This window comes from Cyanistes caeruleus, unplaced genomic scaffold (genome assembly GCF_971803275.1).
Source record: "Cyanistes caeruleus unplaced genomic scaffold, bCyaCae1.hap1.1 HAP1_SCAFFOLD_89, whole genome shotgun sequence".
NCBI classification, from domain to species: domain Eukaryota; kingdom Metazoa; phylum Chordata; class Aves; order Passeriformes; family Paridae; genus Cyanistes; species Cyanistes caeruleus.
Genome location: NW_028255894.1, coordinates 1669017 through 1692520, shown reverse-complemented (window position 1 = coordinate 1692520; position 23504 = coordinate 1669017). Strand labels below are relative to the sequence as shown.

The 23504-nt window shown below is 53.7% G+C and overlaps 1 protein-coding gene across 1 annotated transcript in view; it reads left to right on the top strand.

Moving 5' to 3' along the window:
* The window catches only part of LOC147646659 (uncharacterized), a 37402-nt gene extending 14128 nt beyond the window's left edge, over positions 1–23274 (top strand). Inside the window, exons 3-6 of the mRNA XM_086873166.1 lie at positions 9988–10866; positions 17608–17759; positions 18161–18211; positions 23207–23274. Coding sequence (XP_086729292.1) covers positions 9988–10866; positions 17608–17759; positions 18161–18211; positions 23207–23274 — 1150 coding nt within the window. The remainder of the gene's footprint in view (positions 1–9987; positions 10867–17607; positions 17760–18160; positions 18212–23206) is intronic.
* The last annotated feature ends 230 nt before the right edge of the window (positions 23275–23504 follow it).

The window sequence follows — 23504 nt, the reverse complement described above, 5'->3', positions numbered from 1 at the left end:
AGGAGACTTTGTGGAAGTTTGTGGTGATTTGGTGGGGTTTTTCTGCAATTTTGTGGGATTTTTTTGCAATGTTGTGGTATTTTGTGGTATTTTGTGGAGACTTGAAGAATTTGGTGGGATTTTTTTTTTAGATGGTGGAAATTTGTGGGGATTTGGTGGGATGTGACAGGAACTTTGTGGGATATTTTTTCCATGTTCTGGTATTTTGTGGGATTTTGAGGAGACTTGAAGAATTTGTGGGATTATTCATAGATTTTGTGGAAATTTGTGGCGATTTGTTGGGATGTTTCTGGAATTTGGTGAAGTTTTGAGGAAATTTAGGAAATTTCTAGAGTTTGGTGGGTTTTTTCCTGAATTTTGTAGGATATTGAAAAGAATTTCTGGTAGCTTTGTGGAATTTAGAGGGATTTTTAAGAGACTTGAAGAATTTTGTGGTATTTTCTTAGATTTTGTGGAAATTTGTGGTGATTTGGTGGGATGTTTCTGGAATTTGGTGAAGTTTTGAGAAGATTTCTGCAATTTTGTGGCATTTTGTGGAATTGTGTGGGATTTTTCTTTGATTTTTTGGGGATATTCAGGTGATTTTTTGAGAAGTTTCAGGAATGTGGTACGGTTTTTAGAAGATTTCTGCAATGTTGTGGTATTTTTTTCTGGAATATTGTGGGATTTTGAGGAGACTTGAAGAATATGGTGGGATTTTTCTTAGATTTTGTGGAAATGTGTGGCGATTTGGTGAGTTGTTTCTGCAATTTTGTGTGATTTTTTTCCCAATGTTTTGGTATTTTGTAGTGTTTTGAGGAGACTTGAAGAATTTTGTGGGATTTTTCTTAGATTTTGTGGAAATTTGTGACGATTTTGTGGGATGTTTCTGAAATTTGGTACTGATTTCAGAACATTTAGGGAATTGTGTGTGTTTTTTCTGCAATTTTGTGGTATTTTGTGAAAATTTAAATAATTTTGTGGTATTTTTCAGGAATTTTGTGGTATTTTTCCTGAATGTTGTGGAATTTTCTGGGATTTTGTGGGATTTTGAGGAGACTTGTAGAATTTTGTGTGATTTTTCTTAGATTTTGTGGAAATTTATGGCGATTTGGTGTGATGGGACTGGAATTTGGTTGTGTTTTGAGAACATTTCTGCAATTTTGTGGGATGTTGCTGGAATTTTGTGGACTTTTTTGAAAATTTCAATAACTTTGTAAGATTTTTTGAAATTTTGTAGTATTTTTTTTAATTGTATCCAATTTTTGTGGAATTTAATGGAAATCTGAGGAGATTTGGTGGGATGTTTCTAGAATTTAGTGGTGTTTGAGAAGATTTCAGGAATTTTGTGGGATTTTTCTTAGATTTTCTGAGATTTTTCTTAGATTTTGTGGGAATTTTTGGAGATTTTGAGAGACGTTTCTGGAATTAGTTTGGGTTTTGAGAGGATTTACACAATTTTGAGAAATTTTTCTGGAATTTTATGGGTTCTTTCTTGATTTTTGTGGGATATTGAGAAGATTTCTGAAATGTTTCTGGAATTTTGAGGGATTTTGATGAGACAAGAAGAATTTGGTGGGGGATTTTTCTTAAAATTTGTGGAATTCTTTGGAGATTTTGTACTATTTCCTTGGAATTTTCTGGAATTTTGAGAAAATTGAAAGAATTTTTTGGGATTTTTCTGCAATTTTGTGGGATTTTTCTTTAATTTTGCAGGCTATTGAGGAGATTTTGTGCGAGATTTGTGGAATTTTGAGGGATTTTGAGGAGACATGAAGGAGTTTGAGGTATTTTCTTAGATTTTGTGGAAATTTGTTTAGATTTTCTGGGATGTTTCTGGAATTTGGTGGTCTTTTGGGAAGATTTCTGCAATTTTGTGGAATTTTTTTTGAATTTGGTGGCATTTTGTGGAGACTTGAAGAATTATGAGGGATTTTTCTTAGCTTCTTTGGAATTTTGGGGAGATTTGGTGGGATGTTTCTGGAATTTGGCAGGGTTTTGGGAAGATTTAGGGAATTTTGTGAGATTTTTGTCTGGAAATTTGAGGGATTTTGAGGAGACTTGAAGAATTTTGTGGGATTTTTCTGAAATATTGTGGAAATTAGTGGGGATTTTGAGGGATGTTTCTGCAATTTGGTAACGTTTTCAGAAGATTTAGGGATTTTTTGGGGATTTTTCTACAATTTTTTGGGGATTTTTCTAGAATTTTATGGGATTTTGAGAAAATTTAAATAATTTTCTGGGTGTTTTCTTGTATTTATGGGATTGCTTTGGAATTTTCTGGAATTTTTCTTTAATTTTGTGGGGTTTTGTGAAGACTTGAAGGATTTTGTGGGATTTGTCTTACATTTTGTTGAAATTTGTGGGTATTTTGTGGGATGTTTCTGGAATTTGATAGGGTTTTGCGAAGATTTAGGGAATTCTTTGAGTTTTTTTGGAATATTGTGGATTTTTTATGGAATTTTGTAAGATTATGAGGACATTTGGGGCAATTTTTATGAAGATTTTGATGAATCAAATAGAAAAAAAAAAGGGTAAAACTGCTGAAATTTTGGTAAACAAAGGTTAAAAGCAAAACCCTCCAAAGGGACCTGAATTCCGCACTAAATCCGCATGGTTTGGCCTAACATCAGCCAAATGGGGTTAAAATCATCCCAAGGGGTCCAATTGCAACCAAAAGGGCATAAATTGCCCAAACTGGTGTAAAACCCACTCCAAATGGCCTAAAATCACCCTTGGATCTCCCAAATGGGTGCAAGATCCACCCTGAAAGTCGCTGGTTTTGCCTCAAATCACCCAAAGGGACCCAGCATCCCCCAGCCTGGCCTGAAACGCCCAAAAGGGACCTGAAATCACCCAAAAAGGGCTCGGTTCGAGCGGCACCGGGACTGGGAGCGAGACCGAGATCGAGACTGAGACCGGGACTGAGACCGGGCCTGAGACTGGGACTGAATCCAGCACCGGCACCGAGACCGGCACCGCTCCGGGACCGGGACTGAGACCGGGACCGGCACCGCTCTGGGATTGAGATCGACACCGGGACCGGAATCGGCTCCGGGAGTGCCCCGGGACTGCTCCGAGACTGAGACCGAGGCCAGCACAGGGACTGGGATCAACACCAGGAGTGATCCGAGACCGAGACTGAGACCAGAACCGGGATCAGCTCCGGGATCACTCCTGGAGCAGCACTGGGATCAGCACCAGGATCACTCCAGGACCAGCACTGGGATCAGCACTGGGATCACTCCTGGAGCAGCACTGGGATCAGCGCTGGGATCGCTCCAGGACCAGCACTGGGATCAGCACTGGGATCACTCCTGGAGCAGCACTGGGATCAGCACCGGGATCACTCCAGGACCAGCATTGGGATCAGCACTGGGATCACTCCAGGACCAGCACTGGGATCAGCACTGGGATCACTCCTGGAGCAGCACTGGGATCAGCACCAGGATCACTCCTGGAGCAGCACTGGGATCAGCACTGGGATCACTCCTGGAGCAGCACTGGGATCAGCACCGGGATCACTCCAGGACCAGCACTGGGATCAGCACCGGGATCACTCCAGGACCAGCACTGGGATCAGCACTGGGATCACTCCAGGACCAGCACTGGGATCAGCACTGGGATCACTCCAGGACCAGCATTGGGATCAGCGCTGGGATCACTCCTGGAGCAGCACTGACACTGGGACAGGAACTGCTCCGAGGCCCAGACTGAGACCAGGACTGAAACCAGCACTGGCACCGGCACTGAGACCGGCACCGCTCTGGGACCGAGACCGGGACTGAGAGTGAGATGAAGACAAAGACTGGGACTGGGAGCGCGCTGGGACCGACACTGGGACCACCACAGCTCCGGGACAGAGATCGACACCGGGACCAGAATCAGCTCTGGGATCGCTCCGGGACCACCGCGTTCACTCCGGGCAGTTTTGGCCCTGCCCCCAGGCGAGACTGGGAAAGGCTGGGAGTGACTGGGAAAGAACTGGGAGGGAACTGGGAGGGAGTCCTGGGCAAGGCGGGACCGCCTCGGTTCGCATCGTTCCAGTGCAGCCATCCCGGTCCATGTGATCCCAATCTCTGGTGCTGATCCATACGGTCCCGGTCTGTGCAATCCCAGTCTGGGCAATCCCAGCCCATGGATCCCAGTCTGTGTGGTCCTGCATGGCACACACTCCAAGAGTCTGGAATTCCAGTTGCCAGCAAGGAAAAGATGTTCCTGCCCTTGAAGGCAAAGCTCTTGAGAAGGGGCCGAGAGCCAAGTGCAGCAAGATCTTACAGTGACATTTCCCTGCCAGCCCCCAGAACTTCACCCATGCTTGTTGTAGCTCCTGGATTGGGAATTAAATCAGGGCAGGGTCTCTGGTGGGAGCTGCCCTGGGTGCAGGGAGACGCTGATGTCAGCGTTCAGGAACACACATAATCACAGATTGATTATATGCAGGTGCTTGATTGAAGCACACGGGAACTAGGGGTATCAGCAGCCCAAATCTAGCTCCATCATCTTTGTCCAAAGTGCATATATTTATACAATTTCAGCTGTAGCAGTAATCACTGTAACAACCTTATCAATATTGCCTCATTAATATTGCTTGATTAGCTTTATCAATATTGCTTCATGAGAGTTAGCTCGTCCTTGTACGAACATGTACGGATCTTATCTCTGGGTGGGTGTCTTGGAATCCCCAAGTACCAGATCCCGTTACTGTAAACATTTCAGCTTGCTAGCCCATCCCCAATACCAGACATTCTTGTGGCCTACTTCTACATGGTTTTAAGAAACACTTTCAGAAACATTTAACCCCATAGTAACAAGGCTTTCACTGCTGGTGTGTCACAGAGAGTGGAAAACTGGGGCTGTCACTGCTGTGGTGTCACAGACAGTGGAACACTGGGGCTGTCACTGCTATGGTGTGTGATGGATTGACATTTAAGTGAAAAAGAGAAACAGCTAAAGAAGTTAAGGTTGCTGGAGGCTGATGGGAGTTTTTTCTCCTGGCCTATAACCGGTCATTTCCAAGAACTGACAGTAGTTTTGCCCATTGAAAAGTGATATCAACCTGTGAACACCACCCTTTAAAACTTAAGCCTGGGAATTTCTCTTTTTCTTTAGTTTCTGGCTTTTGAAGAGGTAACAGGGCTCTGGTTCATCCTCCTCCCCCCAGAACAGGACAAGGCTGCAGGGGGAGCGGGGCTGGCCTGAGTTCTGCGGTTCCTGGCAGGGGATGGAGACTGTGAAGTGACAGGAGCCCCGTCCCAGAGGGAAGTACTCCCATCTGTCCTACTGGTCTGGCCTTAATGTAAATCTTTGAGTTGATCAAAGGGCCATTGCTAAACAAAACCTTGGTTTTGCCTGCTGACATTGCTGGACAGGCAGTGTCCCAGGAGATGCTCTTGATGGTTGCCTCTTTTCCTGGGCATGGCACTGGAGGAGGTCCAGGCCCAGGTGATGCCACTGAAGGAAATGTGCCCTCAGCCCAGGGATGCTCAACACAGACTCCCCCAGCCCCTCGGGGCCCTGCCTCTGGTCACAGCAGCCCCTGCCTGGCTCCTGCCTGCCCACACCAGGGTCAGCCCTGCCTGCTCCTGGACATGGAGCTCAGCCAGGGCTGGTGCTGTGTGGGCTTTGCTGGTGGTACCAGCCGGACACTGGGGTGAGAGCTCCATCTCTTTATTGGAACAGAAGAGCTGTGCTGGGCCCTGCCCTGGCAGGAGGGACCCACCTTCAGTCCAGGCCACAGAGCAGGGCGGGTCCCTTCAGGGACACAGGGCCTTGCTTTGGGTGGTGGCAGCATCTGCACAGCAGCAAGCTGGTAATGCAGCTGTGACAGGGACATCACGTATGGGCATGGAGATGTGAAATGTGTGGTGCAGGTGTCCCTGAGGGAGGTGTTGGCCTTTCCTGTGAAGCTGCAGAGGGGAACCTGTTGAGAGAGGAGATGGCTGAGGCCCCAGCTGCAGCTGGCACACAGGGACCCTCCTGCACACTGGGAGATTCTCACTGTGCTCAAAGTTTCCCTCTGAAGACTAAGAGCTGAATGTGGATGGGCTTAGCAGCTGATCTGCAGGCCAAACAATTGAGGTAGCAAAAGAAGAAATTGAGAAAATACAAGTTTATCCATAGCAAGGAGGAAAACAAGGCCATTAGCATGGAAACCAATAAAAAGGGATATAAGGGGTATTTGCAGTTGTAATAAATGGAATTGGTTCGTGCTAACTAAATTGTAACTGTTATTAAAGTTCTTATTAGAAACAATCAAGAATCAGTGTTACAAAGCAGATGTACCCCTTTGCAGATGTTACATGTCAAAATTAAGGTACAGGACGTAGTTTAGAAGATAAATGGTGTCTCAAGACCAAAATTGCCTTGAGATGGACCAAAATTAGAACAAATTTAGGCATTGGGCCTAAAGATTAGTAAACATAAGGCTAATTAATAGACTTACATAACACAATGCTCAGTATGTATGCACAAACCTGTAAGGTTATCCAAAGGACAATGAGGAAGAGGAGAAGCCTTCGCCAAAAGACCACCGAAAGAAGACTGAAGACCCCCTAACAACAAGTGAGGCATGTGCCGTGAAGAAAAGTGATGTAAAGTCAGAAAAACTAGAAATAGGAGGAAACTTAGAGGAAACATTAAGGAATATGTATAAGGATACAGTATATAAGTTTAGCTTGAAGTGCTTTGTTTTGAACTTGAGGCAGGGTGGGAAGCCTCTGTACCCTGGTCAGTTTTGCTTATGCTTTAATCATACTTAATTACTAGCAGATTATATATATACATTTTAATTTTTATTAGACTGTAGTATTTTACTAAACTGTATTCTTTTATAACACATTACTATTCAATTTAGTAAATTGTATTCATTTTTAATTAAACTGCCATTAACCCAAGGGACCTAGTTGTCAAAATTCTAATTTCATTTATAACAATATTTTAACAAAGAAGGCTGTTACAACAACATTGGTATTTACCAAACATGACACAACATGAGCTATATTAACAAAGAAGGCCCCTTACGGTGACAACATCCTACTGTTCAAACTGTAAAACGTCTTTGTGTACTGATCAGGAGGTCACGATTTACTCTTTACAATCCTGATGCTGAATGTCTCCTGAGGAGATCTGGTCAGGGAGAAGAATGAGCCCCTTGTGGGCTGCCCCTGTTTGGACAACCTGCTCCTCACCCCGAGCCTCAGCATGTCTGACATCGCCCACCTGGGACTGACATCCCAAAACATTGAAAACATTTCTCTTTATAATTTTTCTTTATAATTAAAAACTAATTAATTAATAAAAATAAATTTTTAAGTTTATAATACTATTATTCTGAATTTTTATAACCTAATTTTTATATTTATATAAAAGAATTGATACATTTTGCGCAACTAAAAACATTATCGGTCCTTGGTTCCAAGTACCACAATTCCCTTCATTAATTAATTGACCACTATTTCTCCCTCTTTATGCTAATTACACATATTTTTAGTCTTTTGATCATCATTTTTATCATTTTCTCAGACAGGTAAAAGGGGCCACTTTGGGGTCCATGGAGATTTTTCTGAGGAACATTTGGGGCAGTTTTGGGTCGGGGGACAGAACTTAGAGAGAACTTGGGGGTCTGGAGGACACATGGGGAGCCGGGAGGGCACTTGGAGCGGCATTTAGGGATTCTGTGAGACAATTCGGGGTTCGGGGGAGCACTTGGGGGTCCAGGGGGGCACTTGGAGGTCAGGGAGGGGAATCTGGGGGCCCTTCGGGGTCCCGGCGGGCACTTGGGGGGCTGTGACGGGGAATCTCTGGGTCTCGGGGGATGATGGGAGTTGTAGGCGCCGGTATAATACGGCTTAGAGGGGCCGCGGAGCATCACGGGAGTTATAGGCGCAGCTTCAATGGGTTCCGGTACGGTGCGGGGCATGACGGGAGATGAAGTCCCGCCCGGAATAGCGCTCTATGGGCGCCGCGGAGCATGATGGGAGCTGTAGTCCCGGAAGTGGCTCGGAAGGCGCGTTCGGCGGTGTGGGGAAGCGCTTGGAGAAGACTTCTGCGTCCGAGCTGCAGGTGCTCGGGGCGAATGTACACGGCTCGGGAGCACTTGGGGGGAACCTGCGGAGCTGTGACCGGGCTCTTTAGGGCGCGGGGCACGGCAGGAGGTTTGGGCGCGGAACTGTGTTGTGGGATGATGGGAGATGAATTCCCAGCAGTGGCTGGAAGGGGAATCTGTGGGGTCGGGAGCATTCAGGGATCCAGGGACACTTTGGGGGGCCTTGAACGGGCACTGAGGGGGCACTCGGGGATCCTGAAGGATCTGGGGGACACATGGGACCTATGGGGGGCGATCCCGGGGTTCTGGGGAGTGAAGGGCATATTCCCAGTTCCTCGCAACCTGATCTCAATTGCCCCCTGCAGGCTCCTACTCACTGCCAGTCTGATCCCAGTATGATCCCAGTATGATGTCAGTACACAGCCAGTGCAATCTCAGCCACTGCCAGGATGATCCCAGTCCAAACCAGTCCCTGCCAGTGCTGCCACTCCTGGGATCCCCCAGCCCTCTCTGTGTTCCCCGGTCCCACATCTCCCCAGAGGAGCCCCAAGGGCTGGCAGTCCCCAGCCAGGGTTCCCAGCCAGCCCCAGGTTGGATCTGCAGCCCCCAATTTTCCCAGTTTCCCTCTCCTTTTCCCCGGGCCGGGTTCCCCCCGTCCCCAGCGGGTGGGAGCAGCGGAGAGCCCCGCGCTGCCCATCCCGACCTGTCCCGGCTCCATCCCCGCTCCTGCCGTGGGCTGTGAGGGGTTTGGGAACGGGGCACCGAGGGTGTCGCTGCTCCTGGGGGAGGAGGAGGAGGGATGGAAGAGGAGGGATGAAGAAGGAGAGAGTGACGAGATGGAAGTAGGAGAAGGAGGTGGGGTTATGGAGGAAGAGGAGGAGGAAGGATGGAAGGGGAGGAGAGGGAGGAAGAGGAGGGACAAAGGAGGATCACGGAAAGGAGAAGGAACCACAAGGTTGAGCACTCCTTGAATTCATAGCCCCCTCCTGTGGGATCATCACCCACCATCCCACAGGTGATGGGGGAGTGGGAGCTTTGCCCGGATATCCTGGGGGGGTCCCTGGGTTGGGTTTATTTTGCGGGCAGGGATGTTTGGAGAATGTGGAACTCCAAAGCTGAGTGGAAGATCCTACTTGGGGGGACATTGGGGGGTCTCACCATCCCTAAGTGGGGAAATGGAAACAGGGGGAACTTTTTGGATTCCTGGCACTCCCAGCAGCCTGGGGATGGTAGGGACCGAGCAGACAGGTTGTCCCTAGTACAAGCTTGACTCCCAGCAGCTGGGACAGGCGGGAACCCTTGAACCTTCTCTTCTTGAAGACAGGGGAGACGAGAGATGGGGAACTCCTGGGAGGCATTTTCAGAGCTGAATATTGGTGTTTTTTGGAGGTTTTATGGACCCCAGATGTTCGGTGACTTCTAGAGATGAGCTTGGACAGAGGGACCTGCAAACTCAATGTCCTCATCCCTTGTATTTCCCCAAACCAGGATTTCCCATTCCCAAACCTTGGCTGGATGGAGAAGGAGGCTGTGAGGAAGAGGAAGATGCCCCAGGACACCCAGGCAGGTGAGGAGGAAGTCAGTGCCCCTTTCCCCCTCTCTCCTGCTCCATCTCCCAGCCCAGCATGGGCCCCGGCTGCAGGACAACCCCGCTGCCGACGCCGTCCTGCCGGGGATGCACTGGGGGGATCTCCTTCCCCTTCCCTCTGGCACGGAGGCAAATCCCATCCTCTCCTTGTCCTTCCTCCCCCAGACAAGGAGCTGAGGATGGAGTCCAGGGAGGACAAATCCCCACAGCAGAACCTCATGGAAGAGGCTGATTTGAGCAGCTCCACAGCACAGGAATCCAATGGGGAGGAAAATCCCCAGAGATCCCGCAGGAGAAGGGGCTCCAAACCCATCCCAGGGTGCTCTGAGGAGGAAAGACCCACCCTGTGCCGGGAAGGCGGCCGGAGATCCAGCCAGGGCTCTGAGCTGGTGGTCCATGAGCAGCTTCAGGATGGGGAGAAGCCCTACAAGTGCTTGGAGTGTGGGAAGAGCTTCAGCCAGAGCAACAGCCTGATCTGCCACCAGATGATCCACACTGGGGAATGGGCCTATGAGTGTGAGGAATGTGGGAAGGGCTTCAGCTGGAGCTCCCAACTCATCATCCACCAGCGCATCCACACTGGGGAGAGGCCCTACGAGTGTCCCCAGTGTGGGAAGAGGTTTCAGAGGAGCTCCACTCTCCTCAGGCACCAGCGGATTCACAGAGATGAGAGGCCCTTCCGCTGCCCTGACTGTGGGGAGGGCTTCAAGCAGAACTACACCCTCATCACCCACCGGCGCATCCACACTGGGGAGAGGCCCTATGAGTGTGGGGAATGTGGGAAGAGCTTCAGCCGGAACTCCAGCCTGATCTGCCACCAGAAGATCCACACCGGGGAACAGCCCTATGAGTGTGAGAAATGTGGGATGACCTTCAGCCGGAGGTCCCATCTGACCATCCACCAGATGATCCACACTGGGGAGAGGCCCTATGAGTGTCCCGAGTGTGGCAAGAGGTTTCAGACCAGCTCCCATCTCCTCGAGCACCAGCGGATTCACACGGATGAGAGGCCCTTCCGTTGCCCCGACTGCAGGAAGGGCTTCAAGCACAACTCCCACCTCATCACCCACCGGCGCATCCACACTGGGGAGAGGCCCTATGAGTGTGGGGAATGTGGGAAGAGCTTCAGCCACAGCTCCAGCCTCAACACCCACAAACGCCTCCACACTGGGGAGACACCCTACGAGTGTCCCCTGTGTGGGAAGAGCTTCACCTGGAGATCTATCTTGACCCAACACCAACGGCAGCACCAGTAAGGGAAGCTCTGCAAATGCCCCAAAGTACAGGAAGAGCTTTGTGCACTGCTCCAGCTTCATCCCCCCTTGGAAAATTCAAGGTTGGCAGAGACCTGGTGATCCATGTTCCTTGTGATCCATGCTGGGGAGACACCTGTACCTTTTCCTGCCTATGGCAATGACATGATGTGGGATCAAAAAACGTGAGGGTCTGGCCATGGCCCTTTTGTTATATTCAATCCCATCTCAGGTCATTGCCAGGGGCAGGTGTTGGGGGTTAGGTGTCTTTTTTTTTTTAATTCTGGATTGCCCGTGGAATTTTTACCCATTAGTTGTGGGGACAGCCTAACTGTGGGTACTTGGTGGGTGCTTGACAAAAGGCAAAGAGTTTGGCCGGGCCCAGGGAGGGAAGGGGGACAGGAAAAGAGGAGAGCGGGGACAGTTTGGGGGGCTTTCTTCAGCTTCGGAGAAGGACACTTTGGGTTCAGAGATGCTGCGGTGGGCACAAGAGAATTTCACCATCACCCACAAAGAGCTGCTGCTTTTTCTCCTTCTCCCCTCTTTGTTGGTGGCCTCACACCCCCTGTCCTGCCGGGACGTGTGGCAGTGCCAGGCACCGCCGCGGAGCTGCTGATCCACCTCAGCCACCGGCCCAGGATCTCAGCTCATCCCTGCTGTTCCAGCTGAGTGTTCCTCAGAGCCCTGCAGGAGCACCGAGACTGCCCGCCCGAGGGGGTTTGTGAAACAAAGCCTCTCCTCCATCCCTTCCCGTCTCAGCTGAGAAGGTTGTAACAGGGGCCCTGGTTCTGTTTTCTTGTTAATGCTGAAGTTATTGTTGTTTGTTTGCCTGGTTATAAATACTAATAAAGAACTGTTATTCCTATCCCCAGATCTCTGTCTGAAAGCCCCTTGATTTCAGAATTATAATAATTCAGAGGGAGGGGGACTACATTTTCATTCCAGGGGAGGCCCCTGCCCTCCCTAGCAGACACCTGTCTTCCAAAACAAAGACAGATGGGGAGTTTCTCCATCCTCCTTATCTCTGTGGGGCCAGCAGTGCTCTTGGTTCCTCATGCTCTTTTTGTGGGGCCTTTTGTGTCTGTGCCCCTCCGACTTAGGAGGACAGGGGATATTTTCTGCCCCCTTTCTGCTTCTGGGAAGCCTGTGTGGGCTCTTTGTCCCCCTCTGACTTGGGGGCTGCTGTGGGCTCCATCCATCTTTTATTCTGGGAGCGGGGCATGTATTGATCTCCCTTTAGTTTGAGGGGCCTGGAAACTGCCTCCATCCTCCTCCAGTTTTGAGGGGCCTGGGAGTAGTCTCTGTCTCCCACCGATTTGGGGGGACTGGTGCAGGCTCCACCCCCCTCTGATTTTGAGGGACAACCTGGAGAAAAGGCACCAAAATTTTGACAAAGGCTGAAGGGAACGCTCTGATTACCCCTTTTGCCAAGAGGTTCCCTTAGCTGAAGTTGCTAACAAGGACCAGACTCGCCAGCCTGCAGTGGGTTTTGGGTTGTTTTATTTCCTGGGCCCTCAGTCCTGCGTGGGACACGGGAACTGGGTGCTGCAGAGGCTGTGGCAAGGCATCAGAAATGCCCACCCAACACCCAAGGGTGGTAGAAGATCTGCTCCAGCACTGGCCGGTCCATGGGGTGCTTGGACAAACAGCAGCGGATCAGATGTTGGCACTCTGGGGAGAGAAGGCAGAAAGCGGCGCTCACTTGCAGAAGGCTCCTGCCCAGCTGCTCCCGGCGCCTGCAGAAGCCGGGCCACGCTGCGTGTGCTGGGAGCTGCCCTTGGCGGGAGAGCGGCACGGCAGGACAAGCGTCCCCTCCTTCAGCCAAGCGTGCCACACCCAGCCTGCCACGGGCCACCTGCTGCAGCCGGCCCTTGAGGGCACATGGACGTCCCGCGCAGCTGCGGGAGGGCCGGGCTGGGCTGCGCGGTGCCACCTGCCAAAGCCTGCCTGCTTCAGGCTGCGTACCAACCTGGAGAGACCTCCTGCGGGAAGAAGAGCTGCCCCAACACGATGTCACACTCGTTCTCGAAGGGCAGGAACCCACACACCATCTCCAACAGCAGCACGCCCAGGGACCAGATGGTCACTCCATCGCCGTGGTAGCAGCGCAGGCCGATCCACTCGGGCGGGCAGTACGTGCGTGTTCCTAGGGGAGACGGGCGGCACTGCTCAGGCGCAGGCTGCTGGCTTCCAGAACCTGGCGCCAGCCTCCTGCCAGAGGCAGGGGCTGCAGCCGTGGCCACAACTTCCCCCCAAGGCCTGCCCGCCTCCCCCTGACAATGGGCCAAAGCCAAGAATCCATTCTGCAAGGCTGAGAACGCCAGTGGAGCAGCCCAAGGCCGTGTGGGCCTGCCAAGCCGAGGAGCCGGGGCCCGGCTTCTGCAGCCCCTTTCTGTCGGCAGGGCCGGCAGCCGGCTCCTGGGGCACAGCAGCTGCCCCGTGCCACAGGGCAGCCGGCAGCCGGCTGAATGCTGCACCCCGCAGCCCAGGAGGGAATGGGGCCGTGCAGTGCCTGGCACTGGGAGCAGCAGCAGCAAACTGTGCAAAGGCCCACTCCTGGAGGAAGGTGCCGCAACTGAAGTCCATCAGCTTCAGGTCCCCAGTGTCTGGGTTGACGAGGAGGTTCTCTGGCTTGATGTCCCGGTGCAGGACGCTGTAAGCCGTGCAGTGCCATACGGCCTCTCTGAGGGATGGAGGCTGTCAGAGATAGTGGAGGCTCCTGGCACCATGGATGTTCTCTGACCGCCTGAGCTTCTTGCACGGATGGCGGGTCTTCTCTGCTGTGCCATCCTTGCAAGGCTTGAGGCTCTCCCAAGGATGGCCAATCTTGCTGGGAGCATCCTCCTGAAGGGATGGTGGCTTCTGGAGAAGCTGGGAGAGCCACAGCAGGGCAGGTGGCCTCACCTCATCAGCTTCTCCAGTTCTTTCCACAACGCCAGCCACATCCCAAAGAAGAGTGGCACATATGTCCCATTGTGTGCCCAGTGCTGGATCATCACTTCCTGCAGGTCTTGGGCCACTGCCATGCAGGGACTGCAGCTGCTGGAGCTCTCCAGAGGGGTTGCGGGAGCACCTGGCCGCCGGCGAGGGGTGGCCCGAGGCCTGGAGAACCTGGGAGCCTCAGGGGCTGCTCGGTTCCTCCATGGGCCTCTGGGCCTAACCCTGGGGCACTTCCTCGTCTGCCGCCTCCATGGTTGCCAGTGGCCACCGGCCCAGCAGACAGCCACAGCGGCCAGCAGCAGGACAAGGGCAGGCATCAGGACGCCACCGTCACCCATGGCTACGGCACGTCCCATGGCGACTGCACTGGCAGCTGCGGGGGCTGGCCCGGTTTATATAGGGCTGGCGCGGTGATGTCACAGTGCTGTGGCCAGGACAGCTGTGTGACATCACGGCCCTGCATCACACCAGAGCTTAACCCCTTTGTGACATCACAGCCCTGCGTCACCCCAGCCCTCACCAGTTCCACGGGAGCGAGGAAGGGGCTCCCTGTGGGCACTCGAGCACCCTCTGGAGCAGAGGAGAAGGAAGATTCTTGTCTAAATAGGACACGGGGATGAGGAGGGGAACGGTGATGGTGTCACCTCCTTGCTGGCTGAGCATGGGACATGGATTGTCCAGTCGGGGATTGCAAAATCCATGGACAGGACAAACCCTGCTCAGCAACATGGAAACCTTCGGTGTGCTGTCCACTACATTCCCATGCTGAATCCGAACTTGGATTCAAATCCAGCTCTGTGCCTCTTACTGGGAATTAAATGGATGTTATCCTATTGAAAACCAGTACCTTTAATACTTTAGGGATCTCTGACTTCAGGGAATTGAGGTGCAAATAAAATGAAAGGGTATGATGGAGTTTGTGTCCACCTAAAATTAACACTTTAATGAGAAATAAAATAAGGACAACGCCCATAAACCGTGCGCAGTATAGGGACAAACTGCAAAGACCAGGACTACGGGCAGACACAAAAATATACAGGGTAGGTCTGAGGGCAGAGACTGAGGGCATGGGTCCAACCACAAACTGGGGTTAGAAATATGCAAAATACTGCAACAAATAACAACCAATCAGGGGAGAGAACCGGGAACATTCTAGATACATAATCTTATAAGGGGTGAGATGATTAACATATTAACTGCCATAAGCCCTTTCTCTTTGCCATAACTTAAACAAATGCTTCCCAAGGCTTGAACTTAATCCCTCTTTTTTTTCTGGGTGAAATTCAGCTGGCTTGGATCCCCAGCGAGGCACATTCCCATATCACATTAGTCTGTTCTTCACCCAACACTCCCTGTCCCGTTCATTTCACACCAGCACTTCTACTCCAGAAGGATTCTCTGAGGGACACAATAAAAAGTCTCTCATGGAATGGGAGGATCCAGATTTAACAAGTGGGAAAGAGATTAACCCCACTATCTGTTTAACTGGTCCCAAGGGTGGAGACCTGAAGGAAACTCATGACTGGATTCAGGTCATAGATCTGCAGGTGCCAAGGAGATATTAAATTATCCTCCTTGGAATTAAAGCTGGGAATTTTTCTTTCTCTGGAGCAGTAAATTAGGATGTTGATGGGCCCCCCTTCTCTGCTCGCTCTGACCCTCCTGCCCCAGCCTCACTCGGTTCCATTCACGTTCCACCTGTCAGGGACACTCTCCACACAGATCATGGCTCGGATTCCTTGGATCCTCAGCACTGTTTTCCTTGGATTTTAGCCAGGGCTGTCCATGGTTTTGGGGCAGGCTGGAGTGTGTGGAGCTTTCTGCAGCCACCGTTAGGGGTGTGTGTCTCCCTTTTCCCCAGCAATTTCCTTCTGTCTTCTCCTTCCTGACGTTTCTCCTCTCCACCTCTTCCAGCTCCATGCCATGTTGACAGGAGCTCAGAAAGAGCAGGAAAACAGAAACAAGCTCCACAGCGAATTCCTGGAAGAAAAATCCATGGATGGCCGGGAGGCTGCTGTGGCTCCTTCCTGAAAATCAGGGCTGTTGGGAGCACGGCACAAGGTGTCCCAGGACTTAGAGCTGGACACTGAACCCTCCTGGATCTCCTTGGCACCCGTCCCAGGCAGGGATGGTCCTGGATATCCTCCTGGATCTGCCCCAGGACGGTCCCTGCTCCCTGGGGTGGGATGGGACAGGTAGAGGACAAGGAATGAAGGTCAGGAGAAGAATACAGAGATGCTTCTTGCCACTGCAGCAAGAAATCTGGTGCACGGAAAGCTCAGCTGGAGATGAAGGTGGCCAAAAATGTGAGGCACAATAAAAATTGACTTGTTAAATCCATTAATAAAAAAAAATTAAAAAATAGAAATTACATCATCCCCTTCCAGGATGTGGGTGGTCACCTGACAAACACGGACACAGACACAGTGCAGGTTTTCTAATGTATTTATTGCCTCTGTCTTCAACACTCACCCCTCCCTTCCCAGAGGAAAACACGCATTGTACCAAGGGACACTGCAAAGTCCTTGAAGAGGGCCTGTTCAGCAGAAACCAAACCACCCCAGACTGAATCACAGCATTCCCATCTTGAATCCAAACCCAGCATGTGCCAGCTCTTGGGAAGAGAGGAACCCCATGGCAGTCAAAACTAGAGCAGTGGGACAAGCATGAGTGCTCTTTGGAATATCCAGATTTATTTAGAGTGGAGGCTCTGCAGAAGTTGGTGAGCTGCTATGAGAAAACTCTTGCAGTCCTCGCCAGCCATTTCAGGAGAGCTCCCCAGAGACAGAGGAACTTCCCCTCCCTTTGTCTCTGGGGGATCTTCTCTGGCACAGGGTAGTGGTTGTTTGAAGTTGGTGCCACTGTGGCGTCCTGAGATCCGGGGGCTTGACACAGGTGGTAGCAGCACTCTTCCTGATGTGCTGCCATTTGCTCCAGGGAAGGATCCACTGCAAGGGGCTGAGCTCCGGTTCTGATTTCCAGGCTTTTCCAGGCCATGTTCATCTTCAGGGATGAGCCAGGGCTGTGATCCCTGAATTGGGTGGGGCCGTAATGTCACAAAGGGGCTGAGCGCTGGTGTGATGCAGGGCCGTGATGTCACACAGCTGTCCTGGCCACAGCACTGTGACATCACCGCGCCAGCCCTATATAAACCGGGCCAGCCCCCGCAGCTGCCAGTGCAGTTGCCATGGGACGTGCCGTAGCCATGGGTGACGGTGGCGTCCTGATGCCTGCCCTTGTCCTGCTGCTGGCCGCTGTGGCTGTCTGCTGGGCCGGTGGCCACTGGCAACCATGGAGGCGGCAGACGAGGAAGTGCCCCAGGGTTAGGCCCAGAGGCCCATGGAGGAACCGAGCAGCCCCTGCGGCTCCCAGGTTCTCCAGGCCTCGGGCCACCCCTCGCCGGCGGCCAGGTGCTCCCGCAAGCCCTCTGGAGAGCTCCAGCAGCTGCAGTCCCTGCATGGCAGTGGCCCAAGAGCTGCAGGAAGTGATGATCCGGCACTGGGCACGCAATGGGACATCTGTGCCGTTCTACTTTGGAATGTGGCAGGCGTTGTGGAAAGAACTGGAGAAGCTGATGAGGTGAGGCCACCTGCCCTGCTGTGGCTCGCCCAGCTTCTCCAGAAGCCACCATCCCTTGTGGAGGCTGCTCTCAGCAAGATTGACCATCCCTGGGAGAGCCTCAAGCCTTGCAAGGATGGCACAGCAGAGAAGACCCGCCGTCCGTGCAAGAAGCTCAGGCGGTCAGAGAACGTCCATGGTGCCAGGAGCCTCCGCTATCTCTGACAGCCTCCATCCCTCAGAGAGGCCGTATGGCACTGCACGGCTTGCGGCGTCCTGCACCGGGACATCAAGCCAGAGAACCTCCTCGTCAACCCAGAGACTGGCGACCTGAAGCTGATCGACTTCGGTTGCGGCACCTTCCTCCAGGAGTGGGCCTTTGCACAGTTTGCCAGTGAGCCCAGTGCGCGGGCCCTGCTCCCAGTGCCAGGCACTGCACGGCCCCATTCCCTCCTGGTCCGTGGGGTGCGGCATTCAGCCGGCTGCCGGCTGCCCTGTGGCACGGGGCAGGTGCTGTGCCACAGGAGCCGGCTGCCGGCCCTGCCGACAGAAAGGGGCTGCAAAGCCGGGCCCTGGCTCCTCGGTTTGGCAGGCCCACAAGGCCTTGGGCTGCTCCACTGGAGTTCTCAGCCTTGCAGAATGGTTTCTTGGCTTTGGCCCATTGTCAGGGGGAGGCAGGCAGGCCTTGGGGGGAAGTTGTGGCCATGGCTGCAGCCCCTGCCTCTGGCAGGAGGCTGGCACCAGGCTCTGGAAGGCAGCAGCCTGCGCCTGAGCAGTGCCACCCGTCTCCCCTAGGAACACGCACGTACTGCCCGCCCGAGTGGATCGGCCTGCGCTGCTACCACGGTGATGGGGCGACCATCTGGTCCCTGGGCGTGCTGCTGTTTGAGATGGTGTGCGGGTTCCTGCCCTTCGAGAACGAGCGTTCACCGTGTTGGGGCAGCTCTTCTTCCCGCAGGAGGTCTCTCCAGGTTGGTACGTGGCCTGAAGCAGGCAGGCTTTGGCAGGTGGCACCGCACAGCCCAGCCTGGCCCTCCCGCAGCTCCTCGGGACGTCCATGTGCCCTCAAGGGCCGGCTGCAGCAGGTGGCCCGTGGCAGGCTGGGTGTGGCACGCTTGGCTGAAGGAGGGGACGCTTGTCCTGCCGTGCCGCTCTCCCGCCAAGGGCAGCTCCCAGCACACGCAGCGTGGCCCGGCTTCTGCAGGCGCCGGGAGCAGCTGGGCAGGAGCCTTCTGCAAGTGAGCGCCGCTTTCTGCCTTCTCTCCCCAGAGTGCCAACATCTGATCCGCTGGTATTTGTCCAAGCACCCCATGGACCGGCCAGTGCTGGAGCAGATCTTCTACCACCCTTGGGTGCTGGGCGGGCATTTCTGATGCCTTGGCGCAGCCTCTGCAGCACCCAGTTCCCGTGTCCCACGCAGGACTGAGGGCCCAGGAAATAAAACAACCCAAAACCCACTGCAGGCTGGCGAGTCTGGTCCTTGTTAGCAACTTCAGCTAAGGGAACCTCTTGGCAAAAGGGGTAATCAGAGCGTTCCCTTCAGCCTTTGTCAAAATTTTGGTGCCTTTTCTCCAGGTTGTCCCTCAAAATCAGAGGGGGGTGGAGCCTGCACCAGTCCCCCCAAATCGGTGGGAGACAGAGACTACTCCCAGGCCCCTCAAAACTGGAGGAGGATGGAGGCAGTCCCCAGGCCCCTCAAACTAAAGGGAGATCAATACATGCCCCGCTCCCAGAATAAAAAATGGATGGAGCCCACAGCAGCCCCCAAGTCAGAGGGGGACAAAGAGCCCACACAGGCTTCCCAGAAGCAGAAAGGGGGCAGAAAATATCCCCTGTCCTCCTAAGTCGGAGGGGCACAGACACAAAAGGCCCCACAAAAAGAGCATGAGGAACCAAGAGCACTGCTGGCCCCACAGAGATAAGGAGGATGGAGAAACTCCCCATCTGTCTTTGTTTTGGAAGACAGGTGTCAGCTAGGGAGGGCAGGGGCCTCCCCTGGAATGAAAACGTAGACCCCCTCCCTCTATATTATTATAATTCTGAAATCAAGGGGCTTTCAGACAGAGATCTGGGGATAGGAATAACAGTTCTTTATTAGGATTTATAACCAGGCAAACAAACAACAATAACTTCAGCATTAACAAGAAAACAGAACCAGGGCCCCTGTTACAACCTTCTCAGCTGAGACGGGAAGGGATGGAGGAGAGGCTTTGTTTCACAAACCCCCTCGGGCGGGCAGTCCCGGTGCTCCTGCAGGGCTCTGAGGAACACTCAGCTGGAACAGCAGGGATGAGCTGAGATCCTGGGCCGGTGGCTGAGGTGGATCAGCAGCTCCGCGGCGGTGCCTGGCACTGCCACACATCCCGGCAGGACAGGGGGTGTGAGGCCACCAACAAAGAGGGGAGAAGGAGAAAAAGCAGCAGCTCCGTGTGAGTGATGGTGAAATTCTCTTGTGCCCACCGCAGCATCTCTGCACCCAAAGTGTCCTTCTCCGAAGCTGAAGAAAGCCCCCAAACTGTCCCCGCTCTCCTCTTTTCCTGCCCCCCTTCCCTGCCTGGGCCCGGCCAAACTCTTTGTCTTTTGTCAAGCACCCACCAAGTACCCACAGTTAGGCTGTCCCCACAACTAATGGGTAAAAATTCCACGGGCAATCCAGAATTAAAAAAAAAAAGACACCTAACCCCCAACACCTGCCCCTGGCAATGACCTGAGATGGGATTGAATATAACAAAAGGGCCATGGCCAGACCCTCACGTTCTTTGATCCCACATCATGTCATTGCCATAGGCAGGAAAAGGTACAGGTGTCTCCCCAGCATGGATCAAAGGGACATGGATCACCAGGTCTCTGCCAACCTTGAATTTTCCAAGGGGGGATGAAGCTGGAGCAGTGCACAAAGCTCTTCCTGTACTTTGGGGCATTTGCAGAGCTTCCCTTACTGGTGCTGCCGTTGGTGTTGGGTCAAGCTAGATCTCCAGGTGAAGCTCTTCCCACACAGGGGACACTCGTAGGGTGTCTCCCCAGTGTGGAGGCGTTTGTGGGTGTTGAGGCTGGAGCTGTGGCTGAAGCTCTTCCCACATTCCCCACACTCATAGGGCCTCTCCCCAGTGTGGATGCGCCGGTGCCTGATGAGGTGGGAGTTGTGCTTGAAGCCCTTCCTGCAGTCGGGGCAACGGAAGGGCCTCTCATCCGTGTGAATCCGCTGGTGCTCGAGGAGATGGGAGCTGGTCTGAAACCTCTTGCCACACTTGGGACACTCATAGGGCCTCTCCCCAGTGTGGATCATCTGGTGGATGGTCAGATGGGACCTCCGGCTGAAGGTCATCCCACATTTCTCACACTCATAGGGCTGTTCCCCGGTGTGGATCCTCTGGTGGCAGATCAGGCTGGAGTTCCGGCTGAAGCTCTTCCCACATTCCCCACACTCGTAGGGCCTCTCCCCAGTGTGGATGCGCCGGTGGGTGATGAGGGTGTAGCTCTGCTTGAAGCCCTCCCCACAGTCAGGGCAGCAGAAGGGCCTCTCATCTCTGTGAATCCGCTGGTGCCTGAGGAGAGTGGAGCTCCTCTGAAACCTCTTCCCACACTGGGGACACTCGTAGGGCCTCTCCCCAGTGTGGATGCGCTGGTGGATGATGAGTTGGGAGCTCCAGCTGAAGCCCTTCCCACATTCCTCACACTCATAGGCCCATTCCCCAGTGTGGATCATCTGGTGACAGATCAGGCTGTTGCTCTGGCTGAAGCTCTTCCCACACTCCAAGCACTTGTAGGGCTTCTCCCCATCCTGAAGCTGCTCATGGACCACCAGCTCAGATCTCCGGCCGCCTTCCCGGCACAGGGTGGGTCTTTCCTCCTCAGAGCACCCTAGGCAGCGTTTGGAGCCCCTCCTCCTGCGGGATCTCTGGGGATTTTCCTCCCCATTGGATTCCTGTGCCGTGGAGCTGCTCAAAACGGCTTCTTCCATGAGCTTCTCCTGTGGGGATTTGTCCTCCCTGGTCTCCATCCTCAGCTCCTGGTCTGGGGGAGGAAGGACAAGGAGAGGATGGGATTTGCCTCCGTGCCAGAGAGAAGGGGAAGGAGATCCCCCCAGTGCGTCCCCGGCAGGACGGCGTCGGCAGCGGGGTTGTCCTGCAGCCGGGGGCCAGGCTGGGCTGGGAGATGGAGCAGAAGAGAGGGGGAAAGGGGCACTGACTTCCTCCTCACCTGCCTCGGTGTCCTGGGACATCTTCCTCTTCCTCACAGCCTCCTTCTCCATCCAGCCAAGGTTTGGGAATGGGAAATCCTGGTTTGAGGAAATACAAGGGATGAGGACATTGAGTTTGCAGGTCCCTCTGTCCAAGCTCATCTCTAGAAGTCACCGGACATCTGGGGTCCATAAAACCTCCAAAAAACACCAATATTCAGCTCTGAAAATGCCTCCCAGGAGTTCCCCATCTCTAGTCTCCCCTGTCTTCAAGGAGAGAAGGTTCAAGGGTTCCCGCCTGTCCCAGCTGCTGGGAGTCAAGCTTGTACTGGGGACAACCTGTCTGCTCGGTCCCTACCATCCCCAGGCTGCTGGGAGTGCCAGGAATCTGAAAAGTTCCCCCTGATTCCATTTCCCCACTTAGGGATGGTGAGACCCCCCCAATGTCCCCCCAAGTAGGATTTTCCACTCAGCTTTGGAGTTCCACATTCTCCAAACATTCCCCCCTGCAAAATAAACCCAACCCAGGGACCCCCCAGGATATCCGGGCAAAGCTCCCACTCCCCCATCACCTGTGGGATGGTGGGTGATGATCCCACAGGAGGGGGCTATGAATTCAAGGAGTGCTCAACCTTGTGGTTCCTTCTCCTTTCCCTGATCCTCCTTTGTCCCTCCTCTGCCTCCCTCTCCTCCCCTTCCATCCTTCCTCCTCCTCTTCCTCCCTAACCCCACCTCCTTCTCCTACTTCCATCCCTTCTCTCTCTCCTTCTTCCTCCCTCCTCTTCCATCCCTCCTCCTCCTCCCCCAGGAGCAGTGACACCCTCGGTGCCCCGTTCCCAAACCCCTCACAGCCCACGGCAGGAGCGGGGATGGAGCCGGGACAGGTCGGGATGGGCAGCGCGGGGCTCTCCGCTGCTCCCACCCGCTGGGGACGGGGGGAACCCGGCCCGGGGAAAAGGAGAGGGAAACTGGGAAAATTGGGGGCTGCAGATCCAACCTGGGGCTGGCTGGGGACCCTGGCTGGGGACTGCCAGCCCTTGGGGCTCCTCTGGGGAGATGTGGGAGGGGGGAACACAGAGAGCGCTGGGGGATCCCAGGAGTGGCAGCACTGGCAGAGACTGGTTTGTACTGGGATCATCCTGGCAGTGGCTGAGATTGCACTGGCTGTGTACTGACATCATACTGGGATCATACTGGGATCAGACTGGCAGTCAGTAGGAGTCTCCAGGGGGCAATTGAGACCAGGTTGTGAGGAACTGGGAATATGCCCTGCACTCCCCAGAACCCCGGGATCGCCCCCCATAGATCCCATGTGTCCCCCAGACCCTTCAGGATCCCCGAGTGCCCCCTCAGCACCCGTTCGAGGCCCCCCAAAGCGTTCCTGGATCCCTGAATGCTCCCGACCCCACAGATTCCCCTTCCAGCCACTCCTGGGAATTCATCTCCCATCATCCCACAACACAGTTCCGCGCCCAAACCTCCTGCCGTGCCCCGCGCCCTAAAGAGCCCGGTCACAGCTCCCCAGGTTCCCCCCAAGTGCTCCCGAGCCGTGTACATTCGCCCCGAGCACCTGCAGCTCGGACGCTTCCCCACACCGCCGAACGCGCCTTCCGAGCCACTTCCGGGACTACAGCTCCCATCATGCTCCGCGGCCCCCTTAGAGCGCTATTCCAGCCGGGACTTCATCTCCCGTCATGCCCCGCGCCTTACCGGAACCTATTGGCGCTGAGCCTCCAACTCCCGTCATGCTCCGCGGCTCCATTAAGCCTCATTATACCGGCGCCCACAACTCCCATCATCCCCCGCGACCCAGAGATTCCCTGTTACAGCCCCCAAGTGCCCGCCCGGACCCCGAAGGACCCCCAGATTCCCTTCCCTGACCTCCAAGTGCCCCCCTGGACCCCCAGGTGCTCCCCCGGACCCCGAATTGTCTCACAGAATCCCCAAGTGCCCCTCCAA